This window comes from Canis lupus, chromosome 28, assembly GCF_003254725.2.
Source record: "Canis lupus dingo isolate Sandy chromosome 28, ASM325472v2, whole genome shotgun sequence".
NCBI lineage: Eukaryota > Metazoa > Chordata > Mammalia > Carnivora > Canidae > Canis > Canis lupus.
In genome coordinates this window covers 17,604,477-17,625,962 of record NC_064270.1, presented here as the reverse complement: position 1 = coordinate 17,625,962, position 21,486 = coordinate 17,604,477, and the positions used below count along the sequence as shown (strand labels likewise).

The following is a 21,486-nucleotide window of genomic DNA, read 5'->3' as shown; positions in this document are numbered from 1 at the left end:
ATCATTTGAGTTCAGAAAATATGATTCTGGAATGCTCAGCTAGCATCCACAATATAGGAGCAAATTATCGAACAAAGCTTTCTGGTTTCTTGGGTTTCTGGGATCCGTGGTAATTTATGACATAGTTTGAATACTAAGAAGATTAAAACATGTAACTTACAGCCCTTATTCTAAGTACTTAGTTCATGTTCCCTTATTATCTAGTGTGTAGAAGGGCCACTCACTCATTCTTCCAAATTCCTTATTCAGCAGTGGGCAAGAGAAGATCTGTTGCTGGTTTGATGCATCAAACAGCATTAAAAAGGTTAAAATCATAATAGTGAAAAAAAGAATATATGTCTTCTCGGTTCCCTTTCCTCTTCATTTCCTCTGCTAAAGTCTTCAAGGCCTGCATGGTCTATCTACCACTCTGGGATCTGATGCCACTTGAAGGCCTTGTGGTGACCAAGCCTTCTGATCAAAAATCTTGACCACAAATATTGGGTTGGGAAATTTGAAAATGAGCCATCTGATGAAAGCTCCCCACAGGACCACAGCAAATGAATAAGTAGAGTAGACTGAACTATCGTTACTCTTGTTCTCAGTTCGTCATGCCCTCCCCCAAACTGGAATTCTATATCCACACTGTTGTCAGGTATCTTGGTGGTGCCTCATGCCAGAGGAGGCAGAGTCTATTTCCTGGCCTACAGATGTTGGGTGTGGCCATGTGGTGTCCTTTAGTCAACAGAAGGTAGTTGATGGTAAGCACAGCGACCCACGGCCTCACAGGCATGGAGTGTTGTGCTGGTCTCACTTGGAATTCTGTAATCAGCCATGAAAAACCATGCTCTGGGTGGCTGCTGGTCCCAGACGATGACAACTCATGGAGGAAACCTGGACCCCAACTGAAGCCAAAATCCTGACTGATTCAGGAGAGCCTGGTCAGTTTCGATGGCAATCATCCAAACAACAACCAACCTGGAGATTCACCAGTAAAACATACGTATCGGGGTCATAAGATATTTGTTTTGTTTTGTTCTTGGCCATGTAGCATTACTGCAGTGACAGTTGACTAATAGCACTAGGTGAAGAAAACAGCCCAAAGAGAAAAATCTCAGCCAGGTATGTAGCTTTGATGTACAAAAATACATTTATTTTCAACAATTTCAAAACCACTGTCTTTTTTTTTTACAGTAGAAATATTCAAATGGAACAATAAAATCAAGAACAGTATATGTACATATACTGTATATATAGACATGACTCATGCATTTGTATTCCAGTATTTAGTACAAGTATTGCAATTGTCTGCCCCATTTAACCCTTGGAACAAAAAAGCAGGATCTTTAGAAACACTCCTCATCCCGATCTATGCTGTAGACGGTCGGATTTCTCTAGGTCGCATTCTCTCAGCATCTCACAGAGAAGAACGCAAAGGATCTCTCACAAAAATTAACAGGTACAAAATCCGGCCTTTCCTCCCATATATATATACAGTATATCATTTTTTAAAACAAGTGGACTCAGGCTGAGCCTGAAAAGAAAACAATGCTGACGGCATGGCTTGAAGTGACCCTACGGAACAGAAGTGGAGTGTGCGAATGTGTGGAGGGGCTGGGGTGCTGGAAACGAGAAAGCTGGCTTGGAAAGCCACACGCCTCAGGGGCAAGAACTAGCTTAAGGGAAGTGAAGGCAGACATTTGACTGTAAGGAAGTTGTGTACATCTGACAAGCAAATAGCACAGCATTGCTAAAATCATCTTTGACTAATATCATTAAAGGCTAGCCCCCTATTTGGCCTGCAGGGCTTACATGGACTCACGATGCCACCAACACCACGTCCCTCCCAACCTCACTGATCATCCTGTGCCCAGATGCACTCACTAGGCCTCGCCAGGTGCCCAGGGGACTTTTCTGAGCTCAAAGTAGCTCATGAATTCTCCAGAAGGATTATACATTCCCACAGCACCCAACCAGAAAGCAGAAATTGCTGTCACTTTTAGACCTATGGCCAACCTTCTTTACAGAAAAGCATCTTCTCAGGCTGATAAATATCCTCAATGCTTTCCTTTTGGAGGGGAAGCCTTGTTTCCCTACCTGCGTCTCAGTTTGGAGTCTCTGGTGGGCTTCCTCTTGCAACTTCTTCTATGTCACTGATGGCACAAAAAGACCCCTTGTTCTAGGATGTCACTCTAATCCTTCCTTTACTAATTGTCCCAAAGAAGCCCTCCCCCCGCCCCCCTTTATATACATAAGTAGAAACCAGCTATGGCATGGATACAGAGATGCAAGAGTTATGTGTGACAGACAACTGGAGAGCATCCAGAACCCAACACGTCTCGCAGGCCTGGGGGTTGGTCAGCTCTGAGGGTGAGTGCATAAGCCAACACACGCATCTTTCTTTTTTCTGTTTTCTTTTTTACTAAACATTAAATTATTTCTTAGGAAATAAAAAGCTATTTACATTGTAATTATATACAGTAAGCCACCTGTAGCCTCGCTATTGACATGCACGAGGCAGGGCATCTTTCGTAAAGGTGTGCACGCTTTCTGCAGCAACTTTCACTCCCCACCAACCCACCTCCTGCAGATCTAGCTGGGAATGGTCTGTGTTTTAGGTGTGTGTGCTGGGGGGAGGGTGTTAGTGATGATGGGTGGGTGGGTGGGGACGTGGGAGGTTAATGAAAAGCCAACCAAACTTAAACAATAAAAAAAAAAGGGGGGAGAGACCACAAGGAAAAAGAGAGTCTTCACATGGTCGGTCAGTGGCAGAACAAAGCAAGAAAGCCATGGGAAGATGCATCCTTTGCCCTTAGCACAAATACAGCCATTTATTCCTTTTGTCTCATTTTAATCAGCTAAGAATGCCTTTGTCTCCCAAAGCTAAGCATCTGCCTGCTATTTATGGAGGGACCCTTGGTAAACAAAAGGTAAAAAAGACATTTTCGTTTTCCCATAATAATAGTCATAGTAATCATCAAAAATAAAGTCAGAAAGATGGTTGACCACGTGGCTTGTTGGTATTAAACGCTAGTGCAGTTGGGGATCTCCTTTGTGCTTTCGCTGTTTGCAATGGTGGCAATGCCTCCTGCGGAGGAGAGAAGCAAAGAGGATCAGTTTCACAAGGGCAAGGATCTTCGTCTGTTTTATTTACTGCTAAATATCAAGCTACCTTGAACAGGTGTTTAATATGCATTTATTATAAACGGGACACCTGGATGGTCTATCCTAGCAGCTCATTGACTTAGGTCACCTGTGTTTATAGTGCACCAGCTCCCACACCAGCACACAAGGGAGGAGCAATGCCTTGCCATCTCCCACACTACTGATAACGACAGTAAGAGGCAACGTGCAGTGAACACTTGTGGTGTGACAGGTGCTATGTTAATGCCGTACTATCATTTCGGTATCACCACAATTTTAGAAGATAGGTACTATTATTCCCATTTGACAGATGAGGAATTTGCCAGAGCCTGTATGCATCTGGTTATTCATTAGGACATTTACTGCTTTTGCTTCATAGAAAAAAAAAATCCCAACAGTAATGGATATTTGGCCTCATCCCTCCCCTACTCTGACTCCAGCACTTTTAATCTTGGTCTACTTCTAAGGGAAAAAAAACAAAAACAAACAAACAAAAAAAAAGCCCTCCACTTTCATGTAGCCAGAGGTAGCAGACAAATTTTAAAACATGATTGTGCCTCTGTAGTCAGCTGTTTCCCACCCCATCACCTCCAGTCTGGCACTTGCTGAAGGACAGGCCCCGTGGGCTGACTGCCCTTATGTGTGGAGGACAGAGGACACGGGGGCTTGGAGGTACCAGCACACATACCTATGACCCGGGTGTCCAGCTCTTTGTCCAGCAGTTCCTCGGGCTCGGTGAAGTCACTGAGTGTGATTTTGGGGGCGTTCTCACTTTGGCTTACTGACCCAATCATCTCCTGCTCCTTGTCGTGTTGGACTTGGGCATAGATGTTAATCCAAGGGATTTTCCTACAAAAATCAGATTATGATCACAGGATACTCCAACCTTGGGCCATTGGGAGATTCTGGGCCTTCAGGGGAGGAAGAAGCTATTTATAGGATATGCCAATGTCAGGGAAAGGGGCTGGTCACCTAGACACTGTAGCCATGAGGCCAAGCAACACAAGGCCAGAGACCAGACACCGAGGGGAGATGTAAACCACAGAATTCCCAGAGGAATACACCTTCTTCTGGGGTAAACCAAGCAGGTGTAAACATAAGGCTGATGCCATTGAGCAGGTAGGCACTAGAACCCTCAAAATACTTCTCCATTATTAAGTTTTTCAAGGAGCTGGACTTTGAGACTCATATCTTTTTCTAAGGTTGCATCAATTTAATCAATTCACATTGGTTTCCCTTATGAAGAGCCAAGAAAGAAAAGGCCTCTAGCCATTGCTACTATTTTCGGAACACTGTCCATGGGCCAAAGATCTGAAATACTTGGGTACTCAGTTTCCTCATCTGCTTGATGGGAATAACAATAGCTTCCTTGTAGGATTGTGGAGAGGAGAAAGGCAAGGTTTAAGAGAAGCTAAATAATTTCCTTCAAAGACACAAAGGTTGTAGCTTTGGAAACAAGGCAGAAAGACTTGAGGTTGGAGGAGTGGGCGGTTGAGACTGAAATTTTCTTGGAGGATTCATCTTCTGACGCCTTTCTGTATCCCCTGACCTACTGGGTCCCAGGCCTGTAGCATCCTGTGAATCCCTCTAACCCAGTGCTTCTCAGACTTTAATGTGCTTATTTCTCACCCAGGTTCTTGCTAACATGCATTTGTGACTCAAAAGGCTTGGATGGATGGGGTGAAATGGTGCATTTCTGCCAAGCTCCTGGGTGATGCTGAGGCTGCTGGTCTGATCCCCAAACTTTGAGTTGCAAGAATCTAGGATATCAAACTCAGCCCCCCTCCTCCTTCTACTCTTCTCAGGATGGTGTCCTTTTTTTTTCCTTCAGAACATAGCTCTGAGAGGCCTCTCCTGCCCACCCTACCTCTCCTGTGATAAATATAGAATTATGGGACAATGTTTATGAAAAAAATGAATAGGGTGCTGGGTTTAGGGCTATATAAAAGGTAAGTCTGCTGACTTTGTTTCCCATTACACTAAAAGCCCTATATGTGCTGGGTTCATGTTCTCTGTCTTCTCTGCTATAGGTGCAACTTAGCCCAGTGCTTGGCATGTGGTTGATATTCAGTAAGTATTTGTTGAATGAATGAACAGATGACCTCAAAACTTGTGCTCTTTCTATTTCATATATTAGATCCTCAAACAGAAAGACCACATTTTTACCTTGGAATATTATCTCTAAAAGAAACCTCTCTTACCCATTAAATGGTGGGGAAATTGGATTGAAGTCCAAATATTTCCTGAAGCTCATCAAGGGCAATGATATTATTAAAACTTAAAACATCCGATACCCATCCCAATCCAGAACATACTGTAATTTTCCAAAGGAGAATCACTCTGTTGCCCTAGTACAAGGCAGTGGTGTCTTCAAGCTTCAACCTTCCTTTTCCCCACTCCAACCCCAATTAGGAGAGTGTGGGGCCATTTAATAAGGCTTGCTTGTAGCTAATTAGCTTGTAGCTAATTCATTTGGAAGGATCCAAAAATAGGTATGAAACATGAGTGGTTTCTACCACTCCTTTACATTCAGTTTTTGTTCCTTTACTGGTCACTTTTCATACATTAAGAGAGGTGTCCTTGTGACTCCTACTGGTCTAAACCAGCTTAATATAATTTACAAGGACCTTAAATGAATAGATTCTATGTGAGGCAGCAAATCTCAGGCTCTCTAAATATGTATAATTAAAAATTCATGCTGGCCCTTACTTTCCTCTTATCTAAATAGAAATGCAGCCTAACGACTTAGATTTCTTCTAATCATAAAAGTACATATTACTCATGAACGTTGGGATCAGCTGTAATATTTATTAGGTGCTGGAGGCAGTCAAACTATTCCTGATCACACGAGTTTGTGTACTTCAGAAGTAGTCAGAGTTCACTGCCTCCCTCTTCCTGCTTTCCTGGTGATACTTGTGAGGATTTGGATAAATCTGCCCTTATAAAGACTGTTCTCTTTATTATTTAAAGATAATCTTTAATATCTAAAGAACAGGCAGATTTTTTGAACATTTTTCATAGTTGGGTGGGAGGGAAACAATTTTATGTCATAATGTTTACGTTTTAAAAACCTGTTGAATTACTTTTCATTTAACACATGTACTTGAAGAACTAATGAGAATATTAGATTAAGCCCAATTTCTGCAGGTAAGAAAGGTGGAAAATAGATTTAGGGAGATCTCTTGGCCTACACATTCATATCAGTTTGATTAAGAGAAGGAAGATGGATCAACCAAGTCACCTATAAAAACCTCCATTTTTGTTTGCTCCAGCTCTAAGTGTTAGGAGCCTATAGGAGGCAATTTAGGTCTCTCTCTATTTCTCTGAAGCAAGTATGTTTCAGACCATGATGAAAGACATGCTTAAAAAAAAAAAAAGGCCAGAAAAATATATAAAATCTCAAAAGTTTTCTTGGATAACCAGAAAAAAAATCCCAGATCTACAGTATAGAGAGAAAGTCTTGTTGGGCAGATTTCTCAGAAATTAGCTATCCAAGAATAATATCAAATGTGAGAAACGGTGATATTTATTTAAAGGAAGCTTGGAGCTCATGGTAACTCTCTTCTCCTTCCCCTGCTAAATGGCCACTGGAGGCACTGAGGTTTTTCTCAGTGCCTGGCACATAGGGGGCACTCAGTAAATGTTTGTTGAATAGATAAGTGGTGTAATGACTTAATGCTAATGATAACACAGAGAAAAGTATTAGGTCTGAAAACAGCCTGGCCAGTGATCTGGAAACAGAAACAGAACTGCCCTTTCTCTGGATGTACTGAATGTTTGCCAGCCAGGTGCAGAGATTTATATTTAAATTAATTAAAGTTAAATAAAATTTAAAATTCAGGTCCTCAGACATACAAGTGGTTATTGTATTGGGCAGGACAGATTACGGTACACTGTCACCATCACAGAAAGTTCTATGGGACAGCAATTGAAGAAACAAAGGAGGGTCTGGGAAGCACAGATAAGAAGAACCTGACCTTTACTGGTCAGCAGGCCAGGCACCCTACACAGCACCATCACTATAGAGGTCCAGGTGATGTGGAGAACAAGAAGACCAAAGAAATAAAAGAAGACCCAATAGAACCTCAACCAAAGGGCTCTAGCCCTGGAAGAAAACCTCCAGAAAAGGTAATTGATGACTGGTTATACTTGGTGGACTCTACTGTGCATCCAGTTTGAGTGGTATATGTTCCTTCTGGCCTTAACTACACTATTCACTGTCAGGGACAGTGAAAGAATTGGCTGATACTGGAGATTACAGAGGTAGAAGAATTCAGAGATGTCATTATTATATGGCAGAGATTCAAGAATTCCAATGTACACATTTCGAGATGCCTACATTAATAAATTGACTGTCTAGAATGTTTAGCAGCATTGGTAAGACAACAGAAAACCTCCTAAGTCACAGGATGTCTTGCCTTAGTTTGGAGATGCCTGACACAGATACCTTTTTGCAGGACTTCTACTGGCTATTGTCCTCAGCAACCATGAGATTCTAGAAGCCAGAAGGTGACAAATTTGGTTTAGTTGATCTTGAAGCTCCAGCAACCACTGGGCTTCCCCACAATCAAATCCTTGGATGAATAAAAGTGTACTCTGCATGTAACTGAAGTATATCCATGAGTGAGTGTTGCCTTGACTAGACTGTTTCTATTATAGAATCTTTGTTCTCTACTTGTGATATGAAGGTTTGTTTCCATCTTCAAAGGCAACATAGGCGGGTAGGTTCACATGTCTTGATCCAAGATAATAGGGACTCACACACTGGTCTAGTGATTGAGTAGGAAGGTAAAGTTCACTCTGTCCTGATATGGAGAGTGTTGAAGGCTTCCTGCTAGTTTGGTAATGCTGAGATGTATATCGAGGAAAAATTGAAGCCTGAGTTATGCACCACAGGGCAGCTAAGGAGGCCTGGGAGAGAGGGTGGAGGAAGGTACCTTTACATCTGATGGTTATCAAAATCTAAAAGCATTACCTCCAGTGTCTAGGATGACTCCCAGGACCAAGTTTTGCTTTCAGAATTATTAATGACATTTTTACTTTGAGCAGTCTTTTTATGAAGCACATTTCCATGCCACTGATATGATTTTTTGAGAGCCTACCATATGCCGTGTTATGACACAGAAGATACTTTTGGAAGTCATGTTCTCTGTTACCTGTAGTAGCTTGGCATTGTCAATTATTTAGTATATACCAGGTATAGATAGTATTATATTTACCTTCTATAGCAAGCCTAGTAACTATTGTTTTTTCTATTTTGCAGACAAAGAGACTAAAGCTTAGGGAGGCAGATTCAGTTGCCCAAAGCTACAGATGTGAAGTTAAAATTGGGTCTGTCTGATTACAGAGCTCTACTCTGAACCAGGACACCATTTGGTAGAAGTTTTACATTATATAAATAAAGGTACAGAATTATTGATTTCAATTTCATGTTTTAATAAGTATCCTGTGATGTCACTCCTCCTGTGGCCTTCAAATATAATTTCTGAATACATGTGAAGTTTGGTTTTCCTGATCAATTGCCCTTTAGAAACAGGCGAAGGAAGGACAGAGATAAAGGTTGAATATTTTTGGCATGCAAATTTACACAGAGAGACCAGGCAGCTATAATACAAGATAAGAAAATGTGTATTTGTATGTGTCCATGTGGCTCCAGATTTCCGCTGCATTTCATCTAAGTAGATGGTTAAGTAACCACCCTGAACGGGCGTTAGGCTGTAGAAAATCAGCTAAATTTCTAAAAATTTTTTAGAAAAGCTCCTGAAAATCCAAAACCTTACTTTAGAAATTTAGGTGAGGTTTGAAAACTCTTTCCACTTCTCTTGAAGAAAATAAATTGATTTCATAGGTTATCTTTTATTTTCCTAACTCAATATATGTATAAATTGGATAGAGTTCAGATTCTTAAACCCATTTATTCCTTGACCTTCAACCATCCCTGCTTTCCCCCAATGCCAAACAGAGCTTCGAAGATAATTAATTTCACATATTTGGAATGAGTTTAGGAATGTTGGCTATAGGAAGAATCAGCATCCAAGAATCTAGCCCCAATATCAAAATTGAGTTAGAGTAGCCATACCTTTTAAACTTGTAGATCAAAAACACAGCCAGGCCGACAAATACCACTGACAAGAGCATAAGCATGGCCGAGCTGCTGTGCCCAGCACTGGAGTCCACCAACGGAGCTATGGAGGAAAAAGCAGATGGCTCACTTGGAAGCTACTAGATGGAAGGATTTCCCACTGGAGAAAGGAGGCCAGCTGAGGTTGCATTCTTACATTTAGTCTCCAACTGCCCTGCACTGTATGCTATCTGGGCATAGGAAGTTTGGTTTTAATATGAAAATAGTATTCTCAATCACAGCTTCTGAGGACAAGTAAACCTCTCAGCTCTGCCTGGGGAAACTTATGATTCTTGGTGTAAATTGAGCAATGGGTATCTAGCTGAAGGGAGTACAAGGACTTGAATGCTCTTTCTCCTAGACAGGCTGAGTGCCTGTCAACATAATTATGGGTGGCCCCTTTGGATTAAATATTGATGCAATGTTTCATTTTGTTCCTTTACATTGTTCTGCTAAAACACTGCTGGGTGGGCACATTTAGAACCTCCACATCTGAAAAGTCTTATATTAATATGAGATATTTAGCAAATAGGCTCTCTTGGAGAGCCCAATGAGACATACACTTCATTCTTTTTATAAATCAATCATTAGAGCTGATCCCTGCATCAATTTAGATTTACCTATTGTAAATCAAAAAGAATTTTAAAGTTATCTCATTTGGCCTCCCAAACAAGATTAATGGAATCAGAGAATCGCAGAATTTAAGAGACCCTGAGGATGACCTGCTATAATCCAGACTGTTGCAGATGAAAACAAACAAAGAAAGAAAAAACAATTAAGTCAAAGCCCAAAGAAATTGTAGTTTTTCCCAAAGGTCATCCAGGGATTCAATAGCAAAGCTACCTCTAATTAAGTCTTCTTGCCACCTCAACAGGAAGCCCCAAGAAAGATGTGATTAATCTTTCGTCACCATCACTACACACATGAGCCCTGCCCACAGAGCTATTTTCAGGCATTTGTGGAAAAGTGTCTGCTAATTATCTCCTCCCCTTTCTCCTCAGGATAACAGATCACCATGCCCATTTCTCCCTGTATCCCAGCAGGCACTCACCTAGTGTCAGCTGTGTGACATACACAATGACTTGAACCCCGGGCTTCAGCTCAAACTGAACCAAGTTTTGGTTTAGAGCATTAAACAGCATCTCTACAATCTGGAAAAAAAAAAAAAAGAGAGAGAGAGAGGTGCACAGAAAGACATGGCATGAGACAGCACTCCCTCATGGAGCAAGAAGCCAAGGTCACTAGACAACCAATGACCAAGTTCAATCAGGCGACAGGATATTGGCACATTTTCATCAATGTGGTTCTCATAGCCCTTGGAGCCCTGTGAGGCCAAGGAAGTAGTTGGTGTTCCTGGCTCATACTGGAGAGCAGAGGGAGACAGAGAAAGGTACGTCCAAAGTCACTTAGTGAATTAGAGTTGATAACAGACATTGATGCTTCATGTAAGCCCTGCTTCAGTGCTTTTTCATCCATGCCTTTATAACTCACCACAGCACAACCTATTGTGGTTTCCAATGAAAGGACATCAACCTATCATTAGTTCTTTAATCTAATGAAGTAACACACACAGTGTAGAGAGGCCCCTGCCAGGATTAAAGTGGGCATGTATGTCCCCAGCCCACTCCTCTGCTTTTTCTCTTTGGGAGACAATGGGAAGCAGACATCAAAGCAGAAGCGGCCTTCTTTTTATGGGATAATTTTTCCTCTTTACTTTTCCCCGGCAAGTCTCGGAACACATAACATCGATTTAATCACTCTGTAATTCCCACATGAAAGCCGAGGCCAGCTTGGGCTGTGGTCCCTAACTCTTATCTGGCTGTACGCGCGCCTTAATATCACAGCTGCTATTCATCACCGTAATTACCTATTTATCTAAACGGATGGATATTGTAGCTTCCAAATATAGTTCACACATGCCACTTGCTATTTCAGAATAAAGAGGTCTTGTAAAAGTGATGCATGCATTGAGAAGCTGAATTTATTTCTGGCCAACTTTGATACGCGGCCCTGCAACGCAAGGATCTGCTTCATTTTCCAGGGAAACTAACCCTGCCGGTGTCTGTGCTGTCCGAGGAGGACTGTGGATGGCCATGGGATGAGGTGACAGCCAGACAAGGAGCAGAGGGACACGGAACATGCCTGCACGACTGCCTCGTGTGGGGGCAAATGTGTGCCTTGTGCCGCTGTCTAGAAGCCTCTCAACTCACTTTTTTCTCCCTCTCCTGACTTAGCACCACTGCAAGGCAGGGAAGGGTGAGGCAGAGCAAGGCCCACGAAACCCCAGTAGGAGCAGGGGGTGACAGAGGGAGAATCAGCTCCTTTACTTCAGGGACGGTGCACCGAGCACAGGACCTACAGGCCCCTCCGAGGAGGACAGGAAAGCAGTCCCTTTGGACATACTTTTTCCTTAGTCAAAACAAGATGAAGCAATCCATCTCTCATGTTTAAAAGCAGTTCATTTTCTCTCCTGAAGCAGAACTTAGATTGACTGGGAGGGGTCTTTAAGGACAAGAAGCAGGTTTATCCCAGATATGGACAGGGAAACTCAAACTCCTCTCTTTGTCCTGTGTCTCACCCCAGGGTAGGTCACTGGACAGGAGACCTGAGGAAGCTGCAGGAAAGCAGGTGCGGGAATGAGCACTGCCAGGGACGCTCTCCCTTCTCGTGCAGGGAATGCTGCAGGCTGAGCGCCCCGGTGCATCTTCTGGACAGGGCTGATGGTTCCTTGAAGCCCTGGGTGCTGGACAGATGGACAGGCCGCTGGACGGATGCGAGGAAGCCCCCCCTCCCCTTCTGCTGTTGGTAAGGCTGTGTGTCCTCAGACGGGGAGGTGTAGGCAAGTACCCTAGCCAGGTGTCCCCTCACTTACTTGTTCCAGGTCCTCTTCATTGCCTTTCCTCCTCTCTGTCAAGTTCTTGGGGGGCAGGATGAAGAGCTCTGCTGAAGTGGGGAGGCCAGGGAACACGGCCACCAGGATCTGGTCTTCTGGGACACCGGTTACCTGCAGAGACGTTTAGATCACAGAGTGAAGCCCTGGAGAAGCCAGCCTCCCCGAGTGCACAACAAGGAGTCACACCTGGGTATGAGGCTCACGTGTGGTTTTTAAATACAACATGTTAGGCACAGGCCCCAGTATATATTCAGGCTTTCTTTCCTGAATAGCATAGCTTAGAAGTGCTATGACGAGTCTTGCTACCTCCTCTGGCTCTTACATACATTTTTACTGAAACTAAAATACCATAGTGATCTTCAAAATATTGCTTACTGGAAACATTGGCTAAAGCTCCTCCCATATTTTCCATTTTTCTGCACTGAGAGGACTAGAGCTTCTGGCAAAAACATGAACATACCAACCGTAAACAAGGAATACGAGGTTACGAGCAAACGTGGGGAAATGCAAATTTTAAAAAAAGAAGAAGCCAAGCTACATGATTTTTACTTACAAAAGCAGGATTTTTTGTATTAAGATTAAAATTGCTAATATTGGTGAGACTTCCGTTAAGAGGCTCCCTCATTTGTCGCTGGCGGCACTAAAAATCAATGCACACTGCCGCTTTGCTTTTCAAAAGACCATAAAAATATTCAGACCCTTCATTCAGTAACTGTAACTTGGAGTGTTTCTCCTAAGGAAATGATCCAAAATATAGCAAAAGCTACATACAGGAGGAAAAACATTATTTATAATAGCAAATAAACAGAGTAAAACTCAAATATTCAAAAAATTAAGTAAATAATGGCATAATCACCGGTTAGAATGTTATTTCACCATTATGATGACAATTAGTACAGTCAGCCAACATGGAAAAACACTTATGAAAGCTGCATTCTGATCTATTTCCTTACATTTCTTTGGTTACGACCCTATAAAAACAAAAATGTGTAAGAGTAAAAAAGCAAAATAAAACACTAAAAGTTGTGTTAAGATGCTGAAATCTGAGTGAATTTTTTTTCTGTTCCTGAGTGTTTAGTAAAAGGATATTGTTTTTCGATAAAAACCTAAAGTAAGCTTCTGTCTGGAGGCAAATTCCTAAGGCAAACAAAACTCTGAGTCATCCCCCTCGCGCCCCCGTAAAGAGTATCGTTATTCTTCCCTACATGCCCCTTCGCTGGGTTGACCCTTTTCTTTGTCCCAGGGGATAGTGGTCTCAGGGGGTATCAGTCAGTTAGCAACCTTGGAGGGATTCTGGAGGTGTGTGTCTAGAGTCACTTTATCCCATCCAAAGGGACACCTGAGGGATAGGTTCTTGTAAGATTTAAGGCCCAGGCATCAACCAGTATGGCTGATTATTATTATTGATTAGTATTATTATAATTTCCAAGTCATTTATAAAAAGCTAGTAGTATGTTTTTAATAAACACAATCATACAAAATATACACAACTCTGGATGTTTCAGTCATAGGCGTACAAAAGTAGTCACATTTCCACCCTTTTCTAAAAATAATCTTTTTGGAAAAAGATTTAAGATGAAGATCATCTGGTAGACAACTCCCCACAGGAATGTTCTCTCGCATTATTCTATTTTTCCTCCTCCTTCTTCTTTTCTCTCAGTTCCTTCTCCAGGTCCTTCCCTGGATCATCCTCCTCTGCCTTGGGAGGCATCAGCATTCATGTTGGCCCTGCCCCTCACCTCCCCTGGGTCTAATCACCTCCATAGTCTCAGCTCCCACATCTTTGCCCTCAGTAGGAATATCCAATTGACCTTCAGATCCATATTTTCAATCCCTCCGGTTATCTTCACCCAACTGTTCCTCATGTGCTCCAAACTCACATAAAAACATCACGTCACTGGGGCACCTGGGTGACTCAGTCAGCTAAATGTCCCACTCTTGATTTTGGCTCAAGTCATGATCCCAAGGTCATGAGATACTGCCCTGCATCAGTGGGCTTCAGCAGGGCCCTCACTCAGCAGGGAGTCTGTTCCTCCCCCTGCTCACTTGCTCTTGCTCTCTCTCTCAAATAAATAAATATATATATTTTTAAATCACACCATTAGTATCCCTCAAGCATGCTTCTCTGACATGATCCTGCTAAGGGCAAGGCCATCTCCTCCCTGCTCTGGAACCAAAAAGCTTCTCTCCTTCTCATTCCCACTACATCCTATTAGTCACCCATTCTACTATTCAACTTCCCAAGTACCTTTTGAATCTTTCCTCTTTGAGATCTGTTACGTCTGGTCTAGAGAACCGCAGTACTCCGCAGTACTCTTTTTTGTTTGTTTTTTTGTTTTGTTTTGTTTTAAGATTTTATTAATTTATTCATGAGAGACACAGGGAGAGAGAGAGGCAGAGAGACACAGGCAGAGGGAGAAGCAGGCTCCATGCAGGAAGCCTGACGTGGTACTCGATCCCGGGTCTCCAGGATCACGCCCTGGGCTGAAGGCGGCACTAAACTACTGAGCCACCCAGGCTGCCCTGCAGTACTCTTTTAACTGGTCATCTATGGTGAAATTTCTCCCCCACCCTATTCACTTCCCACCTCAGCAGCCCATCCTCTGTACTGTGACCACAATGGGTATCTGAATATAAATCTATAGTCAGCATTTTTTGCTTAACTAAGAAAACATTTTTCTAGTTCCCAGGGGCTATTAGGTGTCTGTCAGTCCCCTTTGAGCTTCTCTGATGATTCAAGAGCTGCCCTAACCATTCTAGCTCAAGTCTAGAAACACTGGCCTCACAACTTGTAGAATGACTGCCATCTCACCAATATGCTATGCTCTTTCAGTACTCCATGGCTTTGCACATACTGTTCATTCTACCTGAAAGACACTGTCCTCTGTTAACCATTAGGTAACCTTTAAAACTGAGTTCAAGTATTCCCTGCAGAGACCACCCTAAGAGCTCACAAGTATCTAATGAATCAGGAATAACAGGCTAAGCCTTCATTTCCCTGGATAGAGGGAATCATATTTTTCTCCACACTCTTTTGAAATACTGTCCATGCCTCTGCCACTAGTCACATGTTAGACTGACCTCTACATTTGAAAAACCCATGTTGCATTTGTCATTATCTTCTAGTACCTAGTTCTGAGCAAAGGGATAACAAAACTCTTTGAAAGCTCTCTAAGGCCAGTCTGACCTTGGGTTAACTCTAGAATTCTATTACTCTGATAGTATGTTCTGTTTTCTGGTCTGTATGTAGCCTTCTGATTGTCATACATAGCCAATGGTGGTCTTGTGAGTCTGAATACCTGGTTAAGAAACCCCCTTGGTGGGCAAAGAACAAGCCCAGTGAATGATATCTGTATAGATTTAATGAGTGTTCCATCTATTATTCGTTAAAGAGGTCAAACTCCTGTATTAGAAAAATTAAGTATAAAGACAGGGCCAATTCCCATCCTCAAACACCGGATCCTGTCTTTCTGTCTTCCCCTGCCCCTTCCCTCCACCTTTCCTTCTCCTTATTCTTGTCTCTCTTTTGACAGAGAGATAATCCTTATATAACTGAAGAATGGTGGTTTTAACCCATAAAATTTTATTCTGGACCAGACCATTTGGTTCTTTTCTTTATACACTAACACATAAGCAGAGATACAGCCAACTTACTTTAACCAGAGCTCGCTTGATGACATTGCCAATATCTTGCCTCCACTCAGGAATGTCAGGGTTATGGTAATCCAGGTTTGGAGAGAATGACAAAAGTTGGGACTGGAAATACTCTGCAATGACAGAAGATGTGTGAGTAGGGCTGAGAGGGGGGTGGCAGGCTAGCAGATGCCAAAATCATTGTGCTTTAGGGAAAAGTCCACTCTTCCATGTGGCCTCACCTAAAATTCCTTCCTATCTGTGTGTTTCTTGGCTTTTGAAAGAAGGTGAGACTTTGTGAATGGAAGTAGATTTATGCCCCCACCATGTAGGAGTTCCTAGCATCTTACACCCTTCTTCTGGTAAAAGATATTACTTGAAATGAAAGTATGAAACCTCTAGAAAGAGGAGTCTTTGCTATTGTTGGTAGTATCATGCCGAGCCAACAACAAAGCATTAAGCTGGCTCGATGGGATTGGAACCTTGCTTTGTCATCCCCTTGGTTCCTCTTACCTTCCTCCTAGGAACTGTTTTAGGGAATTGAATCAAAATCCCGTGTGTAGGGTGTGGGTGATGTTCAGTTTCTTGACCCAGTTAGTGGGTACACAGTCTGTGTACCGTGTGGTAAGTCATGAAACTAAATACTTGTGACATGTGTGTGCTTCTGTATTAAATTTATACCTCACTAAAAGTGTGTGATTAAAGTAAGTCTTACAGGTCCCTGTTGAGAGAGCCAGAGTATCAAATTTGCAGAGATGTAGAAAAAGGCATTCACCTGACATAAGGCTGAAGAAGTATGTTCTCAGTCAGAGGACTGCATACCTTAGTACAACTTTTTAGAAACCTCCATCTATAGTGGCGGTCTTTAGGGGCCTGGGGGAAGTTGTGTGGGAAGGTTCTAAAAGTAAAGCTTGATTTGAAATAAATTTAATAATTAGGAATGGTTTTCCAGGATTGATAACAGGATGGTGGCCTTATTATCCATTCTCCTTTCTAGTTCTGCACTCATATTCTTAGCCTTATTCTTGAGACTTTGCAGCCAAGGATGTTAGAATTTTCCAACAATTGGTTATGTGTAATTCATCTCAGTAACTCAGCTGTCAGTTCTGCAAGGTCAGAAGCCATGACTCCTCTTTTGAAATCACCAGTCCCCATGGTCACAAAGGGTCGGTGCTGCACAGGTGTTATAGATACCTTAGCAGGACATCAGATCTAGATGCTTCTATGACAATTTTTCTAGCTTAGAATCCTTCAATTATGATATGTATTTGTCTAATGAGATACCCATCAGGCTGTGATGCAGAAATATCTTAGGGGATAATAAGTGCTTGTCTATGCCCAATTGTGCCAGTTTCTCTCACAGCCTTAGTGTCTATTCAGGAACAAGGTAGAGTACGTTTGGAAAACTCTTGTTGACCTACATAATCTCCCCCTGGCCTGGGGAACTTCCAAAGCAGTCAAGGGATGCCAGGAGGGTAGGCAGAGGGGATTCCTTGGGCAGGAGGGGGCATCACAGAACAATTTTCAATGCTTACCATGCACAGCAATGTCTTTTGTGTCCTGGATAAGGGCATTCCCAGCAGCCACCTGGACAGTGATGGTGTTGGTACCCTCAGCCAGGAATGTGAAGGAAATGCTGCTGTCCAAGGTGATTAGAGGCTAAAAGACAGAAGGAGAAATACCCATTTAGTCCTCTCTGGGATATCAGATTTTCTTCTTTTCTTACAAATCTCAGACTGTCACAAATCTGCATGGTATTTGTGTAACGCTAAGGGATCTGAAATTGAAACAAGAAAAAAGAAAATGACTTTTCATAGCTTCCAAAAACTGTGATTATATCCACTATCCAGGAAGAGTATTAATACCCTTGATATATACTGTAAAATGTAATCCTGAAAGATACAGATAAGAATGGGCACTGTGGATTTTGCATGTCACTCTGTTCCTTCTCCTGGAGCAAAGTAGAAGCAACATTTGTAACCTATTCCAGCTGGCTCTGGGAATAGATCATTTATTTCTCTTCTTCTCCAATATTGTGTGTCACTTGCATTTCCTCCTGTATTCTCTTGGACTGTAAGACCTTTCGAGACATGGTCACATTTTATTTACTTCTGCATCACTCATCCTTGGCACATTGCTTTCATATATATGTAAGTTGGATGTATAGTCCAATCACTGGCATTTTCTTTTATTGTATCTGTATTTTCCACTTCAAAGCATTCTAACATTTTAAATAGGTTGGAAAATATATAAACACACACATCTGTGACCGTTTTAATTCTATTTTTCTTTTTCTGCTCTATTTTCCTGATAGCAACATACAGGGGCTTCCCAAAGATAGAGAAATACAGAATATATTACTTTCCTGAGTATTTGGATCTTGATAAAAGCAGGTGCCTATGGAGAGAAGAATGCAGATCCTGAGGTCAAAGAGTCATTATTCAGTTGTCATCTTAAGGCCTATGCCCTTCCAACTTCCTGTCATTTGCAAGGTATAACATAACAGTAGGAAGCTGCTCTAAGGCACCTCTTAGAGATGCCACAAAAACAGATGAGCAGACTCCTTCTCTTCTTTATGTGTCATGACAGCAATGGGCTAGAGACCAAGAATGTAGCCAGTTGGGGATGCATAGAGCAGCTCTTTAAGGGGATGGGGGTGGGCCAGCACACTCAGGCACTCCTAACTGAACATGGCCTAGTTGTGTGTGCCAGAGCCCTGCAGAGACTCAAAGATGCAGCTTTAAGACAGTGTCCCTGCTGCAAGACTAGAATTTTTTTCTAGCTTGTAATTTCCAACTGGGCCTCTGAAACATAATTTGATTTCTTCTGCTTTAAAATTCTGGAGTCAGAGAGGCTACTATTGCACCACAAGTATTATGCTAAGTGAAATAAATCAGTCCGAGAAAGACAAATACCATATGATTTCCTTCATATGTGGAATTTAAGAAACAAAACAAATGAGCAAAGAGGAAAGTAGGGTGTGTGGGGGGAAACCAAGACACAGATTCTTAACTTCAGAGAACCAATTGATGGTTACTAGAAGGGAGGTGGGGGGGGGGGATAGAAGGGATGGGTTAAATAGATGATGGGGATTAAGGAGTGAACTTGTTGTGATGAGCATTGGATGATGTATGAAAGTGTTGAATCACTGTATTGTTCATCTGATACTAATATTGCACTGTATATTAACTAACTGGAATTTAAATTAAAAAACTTTAAAAAATAAAATAAAATTCTGTAGCTCTATTATTTTATGACCAGGCTGATAGCTGGAGTTGGGCAAGATTAGAGATGTGACATACTTTCTTCTCTGTTTTCTACATGAAAGAAAGAAGTGAGTATAGAAATGAGGGCACTTGTGTTAAGCACTGAATATTCTATGTAAAGGATGAATCAGTAAATTCTACTCCTAAAGTCAATATTACAATATATATATATGCTAACTGACTAGAATTTAAATAAAATAAAAATTTAAGAAATAGATACACTCTTTCCTTTAACTAAGAGCAGACACCAGAGTTCAAGTATTCTTAAGGCTCAGTGACATTACACACAAGGGTGTGGTCTTCTGAATTAAACAATGAATGAGTTGTAAGTAGGTTCTGTGATGTACATCAACTCCTATAGTCTGACAGTGGCTGTTGAGTGTCCTGTGTTGAGAAGGAAGCTGAAGTCAAGTAGGTTTCAGCATACCAACGTTGGCCAAGGCAGTGGAACAACACGTGTGCCACACAGTTGCCAGTTCTAGTGTAATAAGAACAAAGTCTTGAAACTCTGGCTTTATTCTATTGCTATTATAATAAATTACCTTTAGCAATTATTCAGCAATCAGAATATACAGGATTGATGAATGGCTTAAGGCAAACTTTCTAGTCCCTACTGGTTACCCCATTCAATCTTATCTGTTAGGAGACCTTCATTATCTTCATTATCTAGTCATATTCTTTGGAATAAAAATGAGATACCACAATATACCCAACAAAATGGCTAAATTTTCTTTAAAAATGATAATATAAAATATTATTAAGGATGCAGAGTAACTGGAACTCTCATACATTTTTGGGGGGATGTAAAGTGATATAACTACTTAGGAAAAAGTTTAATTTTGCAAGAAACCTCAATAATTTTTCCAAAGTAGATGTACAATTTTATATTTTATATTTTATTACTTAGCAATTGTAGTCTTGAGAATTTAGTCAAGAGAAAAGAAAACGTATGTCCACAAACAAACAAAAATGTTCACAGAAGCCTATTCATAATAGCCCCAAACTGGAAACAGCCCAGAAATTCATCAATGGGAAAATGGATGCACAAGCCACGGTATATCCATACAATGAACACAAAAGCAAAAAACAAATGATATATATAACAGTATGAATAAATCCCAAAACTAGAAGTGAAAGAAGTCTTATATAAAAGAATTCATATGGTATAATTATATATATGAGGTTCTAGAACAGGCAAATCTAATCTCTGATAGAAAAAAAAGGAGTGATTATTTTGGGAATTGGAGGTGGGTACCAACAGAGAGAATGTGAGAACTTTCCAGAGTGATGGTACATATATTTGGTACATATATTTTGACAGGAGTTTGGGTCACATGTGAATGTCTTTGTCAAAACTCAGAAAGTGTACATTCTGGATTTGTGCATTTGATCACTGATACCACCACGGGGGAAAACGTATAAGCAAATACTGAACTCTAGTTAGTGATTTGCAAACTGAAACATTTAGGACAAAGTGTATTGGTGTCTAAAATTTAAAATGAGTGAAAAAAATAAGATTAATTGATGGATGGACTGAAGAACAGAGAGATAATCAGACATGATAAAACAAAAATAGTAAATGTTAATGGTAGACTACAGAAGGTGGGTATGTAGATGTTCACTGTAAAATTACTTCAACTTTAGTGTATGTTTGAAGTTTTCCATAATAAAGTGTTGGGACAGAAAACATGAAATAAATAGTCAATGTGATTTTATTTTCCCTAATTCCATGAATGACTCTCTCTGACCATGGCTGTTTTCCACTGTCCTCCATATTGGATCCCTGTTCTCAGCTGTCATCTTCCCACCTCTCACTACCAGGTACTTTTCTCTCTTAACAGTTGTCTCTTCATGAAACCTTCATTATTTCCCTGTCATGGAATTTAGAGGTCCATGTTCCCCACTCTCCTTTCTTTGCATACTCTTATAGCCTTAGTCTAGTTGGTACTCTGCCAAGCAAAGGCATCACTTAAAAAAAAAAAAAGATTCATTTATTTATTTTTGAGAGAGAGAGAGCATGCAAGCAAGTGGGGTAGGGAGGGGCAGAGGGGGAGGGAGAGAGAGAATCTCAAGCAGACTCCCCACTGAGTGTGGAGCTCGACACAGAGCTCGATCTCACAACCCTGAGATCCTGACCTGAGCTGAGATCAAGAGTTGGATGCTTAACCAACTGAGCCGCCCAGGTCATCTCTTGTGAGATGAGTGGAATTCTTCTTGTCCCTGCAGATCTGCTCTTCTCTCCATCTGGCTGCTATCCTAGGAGATCCAGGAGCCAAACAAGGGTGCAGGGCTGCAGGACAAAAGGAATGCCATCTGTGGTAGGAGGGAGTGTGCCATCCTATCAGCCATTCAGGGCTCTGAGTCACAGCAAATAGTGCTGAATGGGAACACTTGGTCCCCAGGTGGCAGACCAAAGGCTTCCATGCTAGGGAAGAGGCAGGAGCTAATTT

The 21,486-nt window shown here is 41.6% G+C and overlaps 1 protein-coding gene across 2 annotated transcripts in view; it reads right to left on the bottom strand.

Moving 5' to 3' along the window:
* Positions 1-1,106: 1,106 nt before the first annotated feature.
* Positions 1,107-21,486, bottom strand: part of SORCS3 (sortilin related VPS10 domain containing receptor 3) — a 581,582-nt gene continuing 561,202 nt past the window's right edge. For both annotated transcript variants that reach the window (XM_025467140.3, XM_025467142.3), the window contains exons 21-27: positions 17,306-17,429; positions 15,792-15,904; positions 12,117-12,248; positions 10,296-10,395; positions 9,203-9,308; positions 3,812-3,972; positions 1,107-3,067 (exon numbers count right to left, since the gene is read on the bottom strand). In XM_025467140.3, the coding sequence (XP_025322925.3) occupies positions 3,003-3,067; positions 3,812-3,972; positions 9,203-9,308; positions 10,296-10,395; positions 12,117-12,248; positions 15,792-15,904; positions 17,306-17,429 (801 nt within the window). In that variant the 3' untranslated portion in view covers positions 1,107-3,002. The remainder of the gene's footprint in view (positions 3,068-3,811; positions 3,973-9,202; positions 9,309-10,295; positions 10,396-12,116; positions 12,249-15,791; positions 15,905-17,305; positions 17,430-21,486) is intronic.